Genomic DNA, 16024 nt, shown 5'->3' on the forward strand with positions numbered 1-16024 from the left:
AAGCAGGACTAAAATTCACACTTTTGCTTTAAAAGTTTTATCTAAAAACTGAACAAGTCATTTCATAGATTTCAAACTTAAACCATTCAATTTAGGACATAAAATGAGAACTCTTTGTGCCCCCACACTCCTGCTATCTTTTTCCCAAAGTTCCTTCCACGGTTGGCCAACTCCTAAAAAATCAAGCATTTATGGAGCACCGACTCTATGCTGCTCATAATCACATATCTGATAGGTCCAGTGCCTGCCCCCAAGGGGCTCACAGATTAATATAAGAAAGAGACACAAAAGCAGATGAGGAAAAATAATCATACCTGAGAGCCCAGCAGAGGACCTGGGGATTTTGAGGAGTTTTGCAGCTTGCCCAAAGGCAGCCAGACTAGGAGACAAGCCTGTCTTGCTGCATAGTCCTGGCTCTAACCCGCTACTCTCCCCTGCTTCCCCAAATAACTACTGGTTTTGCCAAGTCAACTGCTGGCAAGGCGACCTGCCCCTCTCTAGCCTACTTCTAGAAAACTCGCTTCCACCAGCAGCCAGATGCCCATCACTGCCTGGAATCGATTCCATGACACCTGAGCTCCCCCTGGTTCTACCCTTTAGCTGAGAGGCCATGGGGTTTTACAGTAAGATGGCACCAGACTCTGAAGTCCCATTGGCCTCCTGCCCCAGCCTTTACCACACTCTGGTTCTGGGACCCGCTCTGTAGGGCTATCAGATTTAGCAAATAGAGGACACCCAGTTAAATCAATTGCAAATAAACAACAAATATGCATACAGTATTTAGGGCATACTTGTTCTAAAAAAGTATTCATTGTTTTATCTGCAATTCAAATTTAACTGGCATCCTATATTCTATCTGGTAAACCTGTCCTTCAGCCTCGGTTTTCTCATTTACAAAATGGAAATAATGATGCCAATAGGCCTACCTCCAAAGGTTGTGCTGAGGTTTAAGTGAGCTCATACCTACAGAGTACTTAGGATGTTCCTGAAAGGTGGCAGGTATTCAGAATATGCCAGTTACCATTTCCGTCTTTTGTGGTCCAGGGGGTGTGTCTAGGTTTGGTTTTATATTCTAAGGTACTGATCGTATATGCTCTGGCTTAGTGGTTAAGGACTCAAAGTCTTGAGTCAAGCCTGATTGCAGTGCCCGTTCTAAGACTTGCCAACCACGTGATCTTGGGCAAGTTACTTACTTCTCTGGGCCTCAGTTTTCTTATCTATAACCTGGGGATGATGATGATGATGATGACGTTAACAACAGTCATGCCTTCCTCAGTTGTTGGGAGAATAAGACCATGCATATAAAGTGCTTAGCAATAGTAAATGCTTGACAAATTCTATCCATCTGTCATAGAGCTGATAACCAAGTCACAGTGCCGGCAGCCTGGGGAGGGCTTTCCTGTGCATCTTGTTATTTATGTAGCTTATGGCCCCTTAGATCAACTATTTTTCTTCCCACAATTGTCTGCCCTTCTGTGGACCCCATGGGTTACCTGGATGCCTCAAAGCAAAGGCCTGCCTTTCAAGGATATGGGGAAGATAAGCCATCAGTCTGTTTGGGCTGCTATAACCAAATACCATAGCAACAGACATTTATTTCTCACAGTTCTGGGGGCTAGAAAGTCCAAGATCAAGATGCTACAGATTCAGTTCCTGTTGAGGCTCTTCTCCCTGGCTCACAGATGACCACCTCCTCACTGTGTCCCCATATGAGAGAGAGAGAACACTCACTCTGGTCCCTCTTTCTCTTCTTATAAGGACATGAATCCCATCATGGGGTCCCCACCCTCATGATCTCATCTAAACCTTATGACCTCCCCAAAGCCCCACCTCCAAATGCCATCTTGTCGGAGTTTAGGACTTTAGCATATGAATTTGGGGAGGCACAGACATTCAGTCCATTAACAGTAAGTATTCACCTTGGCCTTTAGCCCACTGGGTCACAAGAGAGAAGCCTGGGCCAGGACGAAGCACCTGCTAAGAGAAAGACTTCCCTCCCTTGCAGAATATGTGCTGTTGAGGCTCAGGAAGATTCCCAGAAGACAGCAAATTAATACCCAACCAGTAGATGCCTTTACCCTTAGCACAGCCACAGGCAGATACCCAATGACCCCTGAATAAAGCAGACCACTCATTTCAATGAGAAGTATGCATTGGGACACCTCTTCAGAAATAAGTCTAAAGCACTGAAGCTGGACTCACCAGCCCCTTCCTGCCTACAGCAAGAGGAACGAAGGCCCCTTTTCTGTTCAGGCTAAATCTCATTTCACTTTCTTGTGAAAATACAAAGAGAAAACATTAGCATCTTTGAAAATAATTGTAGGCATTCAACAAATCTTGAATTAATTACTTAATTAAATGAAAGGCTTGTAAAATAATTTTAAGCTATCCCTACAGAGAAGCACAATTCTGAGCCTTTAAAGTCAGACAGAGCTGGGTGGAATCCTTGTCTCCCAGTCTGATGGCCATGTGACCTTGTTAATGGTCCTCTCTCTGCCTCAGTGTCCTCTTAGGTAAAATGGGGATTGTAACACTTCATAAACTAAAGAGTAATAGTTCATAGTTGTGAAGATAACACATGTAATGTCCTTGGCGTTCCACTCAAGGTTTAGACTGCTAATAATAATAATAATAATAAAAAGAACAACACAAAAGGAAACAAAAACAAGTCAAGTTGGTCTTTTTAAGGCCAACATCTGGCTCATGAAGGTGTTCAGTAACAGTTTACCAAAGGGTGGCCCTGAAGAAATGCTTCCTGAACATTGGTCTTCTGGAACTGCATTAAAGTATTTGAACAAAAAGGCTCAGAGATTGAAAGTCAGAAGCTGAATGACTTACCATGTGCTTAAAAATAGCCCTTCCCGATTCTAGTGTCTTGCTTTGTTTTCCTTTCCGGTCAGTATAATTATAGAAAAGGTCATCTCTGAGGTCTAAACAGAAGTCATGTTTCATTAATTATTGACAAGGACACTGACCACCTTTCCCAAACCTATCAGGAAGGCACATGCTCAGCTAATGGATTGTTCTCATTTATTCTTAATTTATAATTTCCGTACAGTAAAACCCACCCTTTTCAGTGTGCAGCTGTATCAGTTCTAACAAGCCTCTTTTGTGTAAACACCCCCACCGTTAACTTAGAAAAGAGTTATTGCATCCCCCCCAAATTCCCTTTGCTCTCATGCCCCCCCATCTCCCACCCCCTGGCATTCACTGATCTGTTTTCTGTGCCTATAATTTTACCTTCATGTCATATGATTGGAATGATACCGTGTGTGCCTTTTGAGTCTGGCTTCTTCCACTTAGCATAATGCTTCGAGATTTGTCTGTGTTGCTGTATGTGTCTGTAGTTCATTCTTTTCTAATGCTTCATAGAGTGCCGTGACGTGGCAGCAACCAATCAATCCATTCACCAGCTGGAAGATGTTTGGGTTTGTTTCCAGTTTGGTACAACTAAGAATAAAGTCATTGTGGACATTCACGCACAGATTTTTGTGTGTACCTACATTTGATTTCACCTGGGGAAAACTACCTAGCAGTTGGAATCCTGGGGGCACCTGGGTGGCTCAGTCAGTTAGGCTCTTGGTTTCAGCTCAAGTCAGATCTCAGGGTCATGAGATTGAGCTCTGGGTCAGGCTCCACACTCAGCTGAGAGTCTGCTTGAGATTCTCTCCCTTTCCCTCCCCTTTTGCCTCCCCCACAGCTCGTGCGTGCACTCACACTCTCTCTCTCTCTCTCTCACTCTCAAATAAATAAATAAATAAAATCTTAAAAAAAAAGTGGGAGTCCTGTCCAATGTATGTTTAACTTTGTAAGAAACCGCCAAGCTGTTTTCCGATGTGTACGCATCATTTTTTTTTTTTTTCATTCCTACCAACAACATGTGAGAGATCCAATTGTTTGGCATCCTTGCTAGCAGTTGATATAATCAGAACTCTAAAAAAATTTGCCATTGTGTGCAGTGGCATTCATTGCAGTCATTTTAATTTGCATTTTTTCTTGTGCTTATTTGCTATTCATGTATTTTTCAAGTTATTGTTTCTGGAACATTGAGAGTTCTTTAAATGTTTGACATACAAGTCCTTTATGTGATACATGATTTGTAAATATTTCTTCACAGTCTGTGGCTTGTCTTTTCTCTCTCTTACACTAACTTTGATGAACAAATGTTTTTAATTTTGATGAGGACAAATATGTTGATTTTTCTTTGATAAATAGTGTTTTTTGTATCATATCTAGAAATCTTTGCCTACCCTAATATCACAAAGATTTTCTTTTATTTTTCTTCTAGAAGCTCTATAATTTTAGGTATCCACGGTGAGTTAATTTTTGTATATGATTTGAGGTATAGATCAAGGTTCTTTTTTTATATATAGATACCTAATAATTCCAGCATCACTTCTTAAAAAGACTATCCTCTCCCCATTGGATTGCCTTTGGACTGTTGTAGAAAATCTATTGACCATCTATGTGTAGGTCTATTTCTGGACTCTCTATTCTGCTCCAGTGATCTGTATGTATATCCCTTCACCATACCACCCTGTCATGATTGCTGTAGCTTCACACTAAGTCTTGAAATACGGCAACATACATTCTCCAGCTTGGTCATTTTCAAAATTATCTTAGTTATTCTAGTTTCTCTGTTTTTCCATGTAAAATTCAGAATCAGTTTGCCAATATCTACCAAGAAGTCCTGCTAGAATTTTAACTGCAATTACATTGAATCTGTAAGTCAGTTTAGAGAGAAGTAACATCTTAAAGTATTGAATCTTTTAACCCATAACCACAATATATCTCTCTGTTTATATAAAACTTCTTTTATTTTGTTTGTCAATGTTTAATCAGTTTTAGCTTACAGATTTTACACGAATTTTATTATGCTCATACCTAAGTTTTTCATGGTTTTTGGTACTATTTTTAATGGTATATTTTCATTTCAATTACCAGTTTTTCTTACTAGTTTATAGAAATACAACTGATGGGGCGCCTGGGTGGTTCAGTTGGTTAAGCGACTGCCTTCGGCTCAGGTCATGATCCTGGAGTCCTGGGATCGAGTCCCACATCGGGCTCCCTGCTCAGCAGGGAGTCTGCTTCTCTCTCTGACCCTGCTCCCTCTCGTGCTCTCTCTCATTCTCTCTCTCGCAAATAAATAATAAATAAATAAATAAATAAATAAATAAATAAAAAAGAAATACAACTGATTTTTTTATATTGCTCTTGTATCCTGAGAACTTATTATATTCATGTATTAGATCTAGTAACTTTTGGGGGATTCTTTTGACTTTTCTCTGTAGACAATCATGTTATCTAAGAATGGAGACAATTTTATTTCTTCCTTTCCAATATGTATGCACTTTATGTATTTTTCTTAACTTTATTGCACTTGTCATGATGTATTATCTGTTTCGTATATCATTGGATTTGGTTGGCTACAAATTTGTTTTAGAATTTTTTTAATCTTTGCCTTAGATTTTTAAAAGAATTTTTGTATCTATGTTGATTAGAGATGCTGGTCTGCAGTTTCCTTTTCTTATAAGTATTTGTTAGGCTTGGGAATCAGAGTAAGAACGCTCTCCATATAGAAGGAGCTGGGAAGTATTCTCTCTCCCTCAATTTCTCAGAAGAGCTTTTGTGTAATTGCTATGATTTCTTCCTTAAATATGAGGTATATGCACCAGGGAAGTCATGTGGGATGGAGTTTTCTTTGTAGGAGGGATTTTAAGTTCAAGTTCAATTTCTCAGATAAAAAGATGCAGGTCTGACTCCTGAATAAGAAAGAGAACCAAGGGAGGTTAGATTGGAAAAGTCTTAGACTAACGTGTAGTTCTAAGAACATTGGGTAAAGCTGGTGGGGAGTACCCCAGCCAAAGTCACCCGACAGAGGAGTCCTCCATCTTGCAGGAATGGGCCTGCTCTGGTACCCGTCCTGGTATCCCTGCCATGCTCAGGCACTGGCTAGAAATAGATGTGGGAAGTGTGACCTCATGAACAGGATGGTTGCTAACAGGGAAATTATGCTCCCACAGTGCACATCTGAGAGGTACAATTTTCATAGCGACTCTACCTGGAGAAGGACCTTAGGAATCTGCCTTTGTAAAAATCCCTCCTCCCCTACCTCCTTCCCCAGGTGCTTAGAAACAGCTGGTCCAGTGAATCACCTTCAGAGGAACACCTGCTTAAATTTTTTAAAAGAAGGGCTTGCTAACTGTGTCCTAAGGAAAATGAGGCCCAGACTTCCTAGACATAGCCTCAACTCTTGGGAACTGGGATGGGAGATCCTCCCTAATTCTTCTGTGACCAGCCTTTGGCCTATAATTATAATTATATTCTTAGTAGATGGCTTTGCCTTGTTTTCTGCTCTATATGTTATCACAAGGCAAAGGCCGAGCAGAAGGGACACCCAGAGGACGGAAGAGTCGTATCTGCCTCAGAGGAGGGTCCAGGAGAGCATGTTTGAATGGGGGGAAAGGTACAAGCAAGGTGTGGAGGGAAGCGTATGTCTGGGTAGTGGGATGGACAAAAGAAATGGGAGATGGGAGAGGAGGTGGTCCAATTCAGGGAACAAGCTACCGAGCAGAATGCGAGTATGGGAGACTGGGATTCTGGCATCATTGCCTGCAGAATAAAAATGCCTGGGAGAGCATTTCTGCAAGGTGGCGCTGATTGCTTAGTCCCAGGGCTGGGGAGGCCCTGTGTTCTTCTGAGGCAGCCCACAAGAAAAGCTACCAGTCCCTCAGAGAGCACCTTGCACGCCTAGTCATATAGAGAGACACAGTGACCAAAAGAGGGAAACTGTGGCAGAGCTGTTACCCCTCTATCTTCCTGGTTCTGCCCAGAGGTGAGCCTGCTTCCCAAAATACCATCTCAGCCCAAGAAGGGCCTAATATCAAAAGGAAATAGAAGAAGAGCCATTGGATAGTCAACAATCTATGGAAACCCTCTCATCAGCACCCCTTGCTCAGCATTGTTAATGCAAGTGTTTCAGTTGGATTTCAGATGAACTTCAAAGTGTGTACCTCATACCTGCTTGATTAGGCCCTCTCCGTCCTCTTCATCCCCACGTCTCACTGCTCTTTTTAGGATAAAGACCACAATCTTTAACAAGGCCCTTCTTTAATGATCCAACTGTTGCCCCCTATTGAGACCAGATCTAAGTCAACTGGGCCATTGAGGATTAGGTTGTTTGGGGTTAATGTTGGTAACTTCCAGTAAGTGGATTGAGGAAAGCTCTTCTCCCATTAGCCTCATCCCAGTTTGCAAACCAGTATTTATCTGATTGTCTGTTAATCCATGACTTTCTCCCCACTGGACTGGTAGGACCATGGAAATAAGGAACCAGGTCTATGTGCTCACTTTGTACACCCAGGACCTTACAGAGTCCTGATTCAAACAGATGCTTAATAATGTATTTCCTATTTTTACCTATTATAGCACAATCTGAAAGAACAGAAACTGGAGAGGATGAGGAGTATCCATTCTAAATAATAACAACCATTGATTGAGCACCTAATATTTCCAGCCCCTACTGCAACCTGCCAGGAAGACACTTGAACTGAATCTCAGAGCCATGCGTTGATTTTCCCAAAAGGGGACAGATAGCAAAGAGTTGTACTGGGGCTCAAACCCAGGAGATGCTGATTGCGGAGTCTGGACTCTTTCATGACACTATTGCGTCTCAGGTAGCCACTGCCCCAGCTGGTGAGAGCAGCCCAAACTAACATATTAGTTTTCAAGGTGCTTTATAAATATTAGCTACATGTCAGTGTGTCTTCTCCTTTGCTTCCCTCATAAACATTTCTGTTATCTGTGCTGTGACTCTGGGCTGCAGCAGTGCATGATGAGTATATAGCATGGCAATGAACAGTGTTTAAGTGTGGTAGACTCTGGAGCACCTGCCAGGGTTTGAACCCTGGCTCCGACATTGTTGTGGGATGGAAGACCACAGACTCAAAATGTGTCATCTAGACTCTCTAAGTCACCAACATTCTGCCTGCAGGGAAGAGGGGAACCAGAGAGAACACCATCCACAGGTGTGGAACTCGACTCTCTCACCTCCCCATACCCACAAGTATAAATGTTCTTTTAAAGAACTAGCCTAGTAACTCAAATGAGCCATCGGGGTCTCTTCAGGAGAACTGGTTCTCTCTGTGATTAAAAATCTCTTTTTCCAAGAACTGTTTTTCATTTTCTATGGGTGCTGATTTCTTGGAAGATATATGGCACAGCGGATCTTTGTCGATGGGGGTAGGAGAGGAGGGAGGTCCGACAAGTGGACACTTCTGGTAGAGGAGGAGGGAGTCCCTCATTACCCCTGGCCAGCTGGATGGCTTTGGGCAAGTCACTCTACTATTCTATGCCTCCGTTTCCTTATCTAGAAAATGGGGCTAAAAATAGGACTTAACTTCAGGGGCTTGCATTGAGTAGTATATGCGTGCATCCTTTATTATTATCTAGAATTCCGTATCATTAGCTATTTTGTGGAAGGCATTTGTCTTGCTAACTTTAATTTGGGATAATATTTGATCCTGCCTCATTCACACAAACTCTCCTACCAAGCCTTTAAAACCCCAGCTTGAATGACTCCTCCTCAGGATATCTCCCAGACTTCTCAAGGCACTTCAGTAGCTCCCTTCTCTGGGCTCCCTGGGGCATTTTGTTCCACAGCACTGCGGAAGAAGCCCAGCTATAGAGTAATGCTGAGAGATGAACTGAAGTCCCAGCTTTGCAAATTATAAAGTGTGAAACCTTGGGCAAGTTACATGGCCTCTCTGAACTTCAGTCTCTTCATCTGCTAACCAGGACCCATAACAACATCTCAGGATTTCAGTGGGAATAACTTAATTAGAAAAATATAAAGTATAAAAATTAAAAAGTGTAAAGTATAGCAAATGCTCAAGAAACGGTAGACAGTCCAAAGCCTTCTAGGACAGCACCTGACTATACTGTGATTCACTCGCCTTCCCCACGTAACCCTGGGTGAGGTCGGCAGGGTCTTTAATCATTTCTTATCTCTGGCAGCTAGCACACTACCTGGCCCCTAGGAGATGCTCAATGCATCCTTGCAAAATGCTGTGTGCAGGCATGAATGAATGAATCTGAGCCCTCTGATTCCCTAGAGTGTCCGGGAGGCGCGAGCTTCCCCTGCAGCGGTAGGGGCAGTTGTGCGGAAGGCATGGAAGGAAACGGAAGTTGCTCCTGCCAGGTAAGCTCACAGACATGTTCTCCTTCCCCCTCTCCGTACCTGTCGTCCCTCCTTAAACACATATACACTAGGTGGAATCTCTAAGAAGTAGCACTATTAGTAAAAAGAGTATACAATCTGCGACAAAATGACCTCTTAGGGGCTGGAGACCTTTGAGAGAGTCAGTTCCCCGCTCAGCCTTAAGTACATCCTTCTGTAAAATGGGTTTGATAAAAAAAAAAATACCTGTGTCATTACATTTGTTGAAATAGTGCAATGAGATCATATATGTGAAACTATTTTGTGAAACTCTACAGGGCTGTAGAAATTACTGGGTTTTTTTCCTGTTAAGAATCACTACCATGAGCAGACTACTCTGTGGTCACTGGTTCTGCCAAGTGAAGAACGTCTATTGTTATCCCATGAAAGTGACTTTTTGTGAGCTTCAAACCTTCGATAATTTAAATACAAAGAAATCCTTCTGAAAGGGATGGAGCTCAATTGTCTTCAGAAATGCAAAACTGAAAGAGCGTTCATTTTACTCCTAAGTGAAATTACATGTGACTGTTAGTACTTGCCCTCTGTTTGTATCTTTGGACTGACAAAGCAGCCCCCTTCTGGGGAGCTCCAGACTCTTGGTGGAAAATGACGCAGGGTTAATGTATGCATTGTAACACAAAAACAGCCAAGTATAAAGGCAGAAGTAGGAAGAAGGAGCTTCAGGAAAGGACGGAAGGAAGATACAGTTGAGAAACAAATGCTGACCAGACCATCAGTTAGAAATCCCAGGGCTTCCTGGAATGGCGACCACTTGGGTCTCACGCCATCTACTTGGTTTTCTACAGGACGGGTTTGGGGGAACAGCTTGCGAAACCTGTGCTGCTGACAACTTGTTCGGGCCCAGCTGTTCAGCAGGTATGTCTGATTGTTGTGTAATCAGATGCATTTGTAAGGGCTGAAAGTAAAACCTGGCTTAGGCAGCTGAAGACCCCAGAAAGGCTATTCCTTGTAGGGGAAACACCAAAGAGTTACACAGAACTAAGTCTACACAGGCAAAGCAGAGTTGACAACAAATGTAGTCTTTGAAAAAGAGAGACCAGTGTTCTCTGTGGTTTCCAGCACCCTCAGTCAGCTGCTCACCAGTAATGCTTTCTGGCAAACTTGGCAGCATACGCTTCCCTCTCTCCAGGCTCCAGGATCCAATATCCACCTGTTGTTTGCCCTTGAGGTCTTTCTGGGTCCTGGTCTCAGCATAGACCTTCTTCCCAGGGGCCTCTTCTTGCATGATAGGTCCAACCACGTTCTGTTCCTTCCTTTCAGAAGTTCTCAAACACCTGAGCGGATCAGGGATTGTTGGCTCCATTTTGCAGATTAAACAAACAAACAAATTGACACCGGCTTGTCCATTCTCTTGGCTCCCCCAGGAGTAGACCGTGAAACAAGGATTTCAGTATGGGTAGCATATTTGGCAGGTAACCCCAGAAACACTAAGAAAATGACATAGGGAAAATAAAGGGTGTGTTATCAAGCCAGAGACCGGTGTAGATTATTAGAGCTTAATGCCCTGGGGAACTGGGCATTACTGTAGAACATTCCTCTTGAAATCATCCTAGCAGAGGGGAGCAGGAACCACAGTTTGGTAGGCAGCGTAAGGACCTGCCCAAAATGTGCGCATCCTAATCCCTTGGACCTAGGAATATATTACCTTATATGGCAAGGAGAATTCAGGTTGCAGATGGAATTCAGGTTGATAATCATCTGACCTTAAAATAAAGAGATCATCCTGGATTATCGGGGTGGGCCTACTGTACCCAAAGGTCCTTAAAAGTGGAGGAGGAATGCAGAAGATACCGTGTCAGAGTGATGAGATATGAGGAAGAATCCCCCAGCCTTTACTGGCTTTGAAAATGAAGGGGGCCACAAACCAAGCAATGTGGGCAGCCTCTAGAAGCCAGAAAAGACAACGAGCTGATTCCAGACGCCAGTGAGCACTCGGGCAGAGCAGCCTTCCTAGAAAGGGCTCACAGGATACTGGAAGTTGGCTGGAAGGCAGGGAATTGTAAGGCCTAGAGCATGTGGGGAATAGGGGAAGTGTCTGCCAGATTCACAGTCTCCCAGAAAGGATATGTCAGGTGACCCTTCTCCAATACTACCTTAGTTCTGGCTTTTATGGAAAAGTCAAATTTGGTAGACCCTGCTTTGATTCAAATATTTTTTGCATTAAAACCTATGCCCATACATTGACATCTCACCCCCATAAATAGTTATCTGTTATAACTTATAACTTATAACTATAAAGTTATCTGTAATAACTTTGACCTGCAACAGCGGAGACATTGTCTCCTAATCCATGGTTCCTTGAAGGCAGGTACTGACATGTCTTTCTCCCCAGTACCTCCCACAGTGCTGCCTGCATGTGAGACACACACTACACTTCTGTTGGCTGGCTGAATAAGTGAGTGAGTGAGTGAATGAATGAAGGAACGAATGATCAAATTCACTCCAGCCATGTTGTCCTGACCCACAAGCTTGATTTTGAGAGGCACCGTGTGCAGAGAATTAGAGCTTTGGCTTACGCTCAGACTGGGCTTCAGCCCTAGGAACCTTCAGTTTACCCAGCACATGCTCTGCCTTGTCTTCATCTGTAAAAATAGAAACAATATTGTCTCCTTTAGTGTTATTATGAGGATTTAGTGAGATCATCAGTGCACAATAAATGTTAGCAATTATTAGTAGTAGTACCTAGGATTCCCTAGTGGCCCCCAATCTTATGTTTTTGTTCATCCACCACTCTATGGAAGATGATTTCATAAGGGTGTTGGCAAAAACAAGTTGAAAACAGATGTTGGTATTCAGTGTGTTTTTAACATTGTATGTTGTATTAAAGGACATGTCTCTCAAATTGGCCCTTTCCTACCATAATCCTAGGATCTGAATCACATATTTTAAATAAATATTGAAATGGAAAGGAAAAAAGGACAGCATCCAACACTGTTTACTTACCAAGAAAGCCAAGTACAGCTGGGGGATGAAAATTTGGAAAGAAGATGAATCCATGTTGCCTCCAAGAAATTAGTGCCAGTTGGTGATAAGCACAGATATACAAGGAGACTCTAAACATTTCTAAATAAAGAAAGTATCCTCCCTTCACACTTGTTTGTGCCATGGAGCAAGGGCAAGTGAAAGGGAGAAAGGTGGATTAGAAATCTAAATTTTTAAGTAAGAAACCTAAACTAAGACTCAGGAGAGAAAACTCCAAGTTCTAGTTTCCAATCAATAGAACATTGGGAGATGATGGAATGTCCTGAATCTGTACCATCCAAGCAGAAGCCTGGTCCTCAGTGGCAGGACACATGTGGCCACTGAGCACCTGAAATACAGCTAGTGCAACTGAAGAACTGAACTTTAAATCTTAGTTCATGTCACTCAACTTAAATTTAAATAGCCGCACGTGGCTAGTTTCCTCCATATTGGAGAGCGCAGCTCTAGAACATAATGGTTAGGAGAGCAGGCTTTGAAGTCAGACTGGCCTGAGTATGTAACCAACCCCACTTGCTGTGTGACCTGAGGCAAGCTATTCAGCCTCTCTAAACCCTGCCATCTATAAAACAGGAATAATACCTGCCTGTGGGATTGACATTGTAGCAAAGCTCTGAGCAGCAGGTCACAAGCACTCACTCGATGGAAGCATATAGTCAGTGAGGACAAAATCAGTCCAATGGTAAGCAAGCCATGCATGGATGGTGGATGGATGGATGGTGGATGGATGGTGGATGGATGGTGGATGGATGGCTGACTGGCTGGCTGGCTGGCTGGCTGGCTCAGTGATGGCTGGTCTTTTCCATTAGCAAAGATGAGAGAAACTTGCGATCTTTTTCAGCTGGGCCTCCACTGGGTGCCAGTGTGGTTTCATCCAGTGAGGCACTGGTCCCACGGAGGTGGCAGTTCTGCCCGTAAGTAGGACAGCTCTATTAGCTGTAGTTTATTTTTAACATTGACTTTAACCTGCTGCCAGAGCATTCTCCTACCCTGCTGTTGATTAGTTTAGAAATGATTTAGAGTTGCATTGGCCAAGGGTTTTCATCTCTGCTGCCAATGCCCTCGCCTGCTCTGTGCCTCATTCCTGGTTAGGGCAGAATACAAAGCCCACTGTCTCTGACATGACGCTTAAATCAATCCCACAGTTGTGTCTCATTAATAACAGTAACTAGCATTTGCTGAGCACCCGCTGTGCACCAAGCAGTGTGCAAAGTTTGACAGGCACGATCTCTTTGGATCCTCACAACTCTGCAAGCTGGGTTCCTCATGTTATGGATAAAGAAGCAGAGAAGTTTCTCAAGGTCAAGCAGTTATTTCGGGGATAGTAGCAGAATTTGACTCCAAATATCTGACTCCAGAGCCTGGGCACCCGAACACTGCACTGTTCTGCCCCTGATGAGCATCCACCATACATTAGACCCCTGACAAATGATAGGATGCCAAAAAGGAGACAGATTAGTTCCCCAAGGAGCTGGAAATGCAGGTGACAATTACGATCCAGGGTGCACAGCACACACAGGATGCTATGGGAATAGGAGAGGGAGAAGCTCCCTCTGCCAAGGGGCATAGCACTGGGGGCTTCGGGCACTGTCCCTCTGACCCAAATGGCCATGGCTTTGACCTCTTTAAAGTCACACACCCCCAAGTTTTTTTGTGTGTGTCTCTAGAGATTTGCTGACACCAGTTCAACAAACTCCAAGGGCTCCTTAAAAGACATCTCAGAATCCCTCCACAACTCATTTCTCCTTCCCAAGGGCACTTTCTCGGCCGTGGCTGGTGACCCTGCAATAGGTATCAGGTGTTCCCAAAGGCTGTCCGTGCCAGGTCAGTTAATCCAGTACAGTGCCTGCACCAGAACACAGGACACAGGGAGAGGCTCATACCACACGGCCTGGAGGGAAGCTTAACGGCAAGGACAGCTCTTACAGTTAGCATTGAAGTCGGGAGCCGGGGCTGAGTCACATTCAATTCCCTCTTCTGCCTCCTCGCCCTCTTCCATTGGCTACATGACACTTAGGAACTTGAACCTCTGAGTCCAGCTCCTCACTACACTGTGAGTCCTTGAATTTAGGTATTGTGAACTACTCATATTCGTATACCCAGTGCCTCCTACAGTGACTGCCACTAGGTAGGAACTGGGTAGATATTTTTTTAATTGAATTGGATTGACCCTTCTCTACTGAAACATAATACGCCCCTCCGCACCCCAGTTACCCCCACGACCAATCTGACTTCTCTCTGGAGCTCCTGTTCCAACAGTTACCGCCGCAGGTGAACGTCAAAGCGCTTTGTTAAAATAGCAAGAACGGCAAGTCCGTTTTGGAAGTGAGGGTGACAACCGCAAGTCCAATTTAAATTTTCACATTATTTGTATGAATACTTGAGCTGGATGTCTCCCACGTTTCATAGGGAACACAAGGTTCATGAGCTCTACCGCACAGAGTGCAGTGAGCATCAGAGGAGATAATGTGTGTAAAGCATGTGGCAAAATGCCTGATGGATAGTAAGTGCTCAATAAAGGGAAGTGCAGGGCCAATGCTAGGATGAGGTGAGGGAGGGACATGCCTTGGGCACCAAATTTAAGGAGGCATCAAAAACTCAATAATCAAGGTAAGTCATTTCATTTCTTAGCGAAGACCCTCACAGCAAAGGGCCACAAACAGGTGGCTTCAAAAACAAGAATTTAGGGTCTCAGTTCTGGAAGCTAGAAATCCAAAATCAACATGTGGGCAGGGCCATGCTCCTTTCGAGTGCTCTGGGGGAGGGTCCATCCCCTCGAAGCTTCTGGTCGGGCAGGCTTTCCTGGGCTTGAGGCAGCACCACTGTAATCTGTGCATGGTGTCCTCATGTCTGTGTCCTCCCCTCTTCTTAGGACGACCAGTCATATTGGGCGAAGGCCCCAGTAGGACCTCAGCTTAACTAATTGTATCTGCAATGCCTCTGTTTCCAAATAAGGTGACTCTGAGGGACGAAGAGTTAGGACTTCAATGTATCTTTCTGAGGGACAAAATTCAACCCATTACAATCACGTTTTTAAATTCTTGAGTAAAACATCCAAATATCAAAGAAAGGCAGGATCCAACTCTGCACTGGAGCTACCTTGCCTCATTCTGTCCACCCCCTGCCCTGCCTCCCCCTCCTCTCCCTGTATCCTGCCTCCCCCTTCTCACTTTAATTCTGGCCCTGCAGGATGCTGTCTGATTGATAATGTAGTTGTGCTGTTATGGGTATTGTGATAAGGCAACAAAAAAGATGTTGTAGGGAAATACAGGGAGGAGGGAGGCCTCCCAAGGGATTCCAGGCATGGAAGTGTGCAATGCAGGAGGTGGGTCTCTCCTAGGCCAGCCCCACCCAACTATTCCTGGCCAGCTCCCATCACCATTGATCTATCACACTGCATTGTGATGAGCTGCCTTTTCCTACCATTAGACATAGAGGGCACGGACTTTGTCTTGTTTCTCTTTAGGTCATTAATCCCAAGCACAGCACCCTGAATATGAGAGATGTTCAATACGTATTTGGAAGGAAGGAAGGTAAACTAATGAGTCATCCCTTGTGCTTAGAACCTAAGATGTATAAAATGAAGCAGTGGAAAATGAAAAGTAAAAAAGTTGGAATCAGATTGGATAGAGCCTTGTTTGCCAAGGAGAGGGATTTGGATTTCATTTGGTCAGCAGTTGGTGGTCACTGAGATATTTTGGAGAAGATCACCTGCCATTACTGGTCAAACGAAATGGATGGAACAGAGAGGTGAGAACTTGGACAGCAAGGCCAGATAAAATGCTATTGTAACAGTCCAGGCAAAAC

General features: G+C 43.8%; 1 protein-coding gene across 1 annotated transcript in view; it reads left to right on the plus strand.

Moving 5' to 3' along the window:
* STAB2 (stabilin 2) overlaps positions 1-16024 on the plus strand; it is a 144831-nt gene that overhangs the window by 10733 nt on the left and 118074 nt on the right. Inside the window, exons 4-5 of the mRNA XM_036103511.2 lie at positions 9114-9199; positions 10024-10093. Coding sequence (XP_035959404.2) covers positions 9114-9199; positions 10024-10093 — 156 coding nt within the window. The remainder of the gene's footprint in view (positions 1-9113; positions 9200-10023; positions 10094-16024) is intronic.

The sequence above is a fragment of the Halichoerus grypus genome, chromosome 6 (assembly GCF_964656455.1).
Source record: "Halichoerus grypus chromosome 6, mHalGry1.hap1.1, whole genome shotgun sequence".
Classification (NCBI taxonomy): domain Eukaryota; kingdom Metazoa; phylum Chordata; class Mammalia; order Carnivora; family Phocidae; genus Halichoerus; species Halichoerus grypus.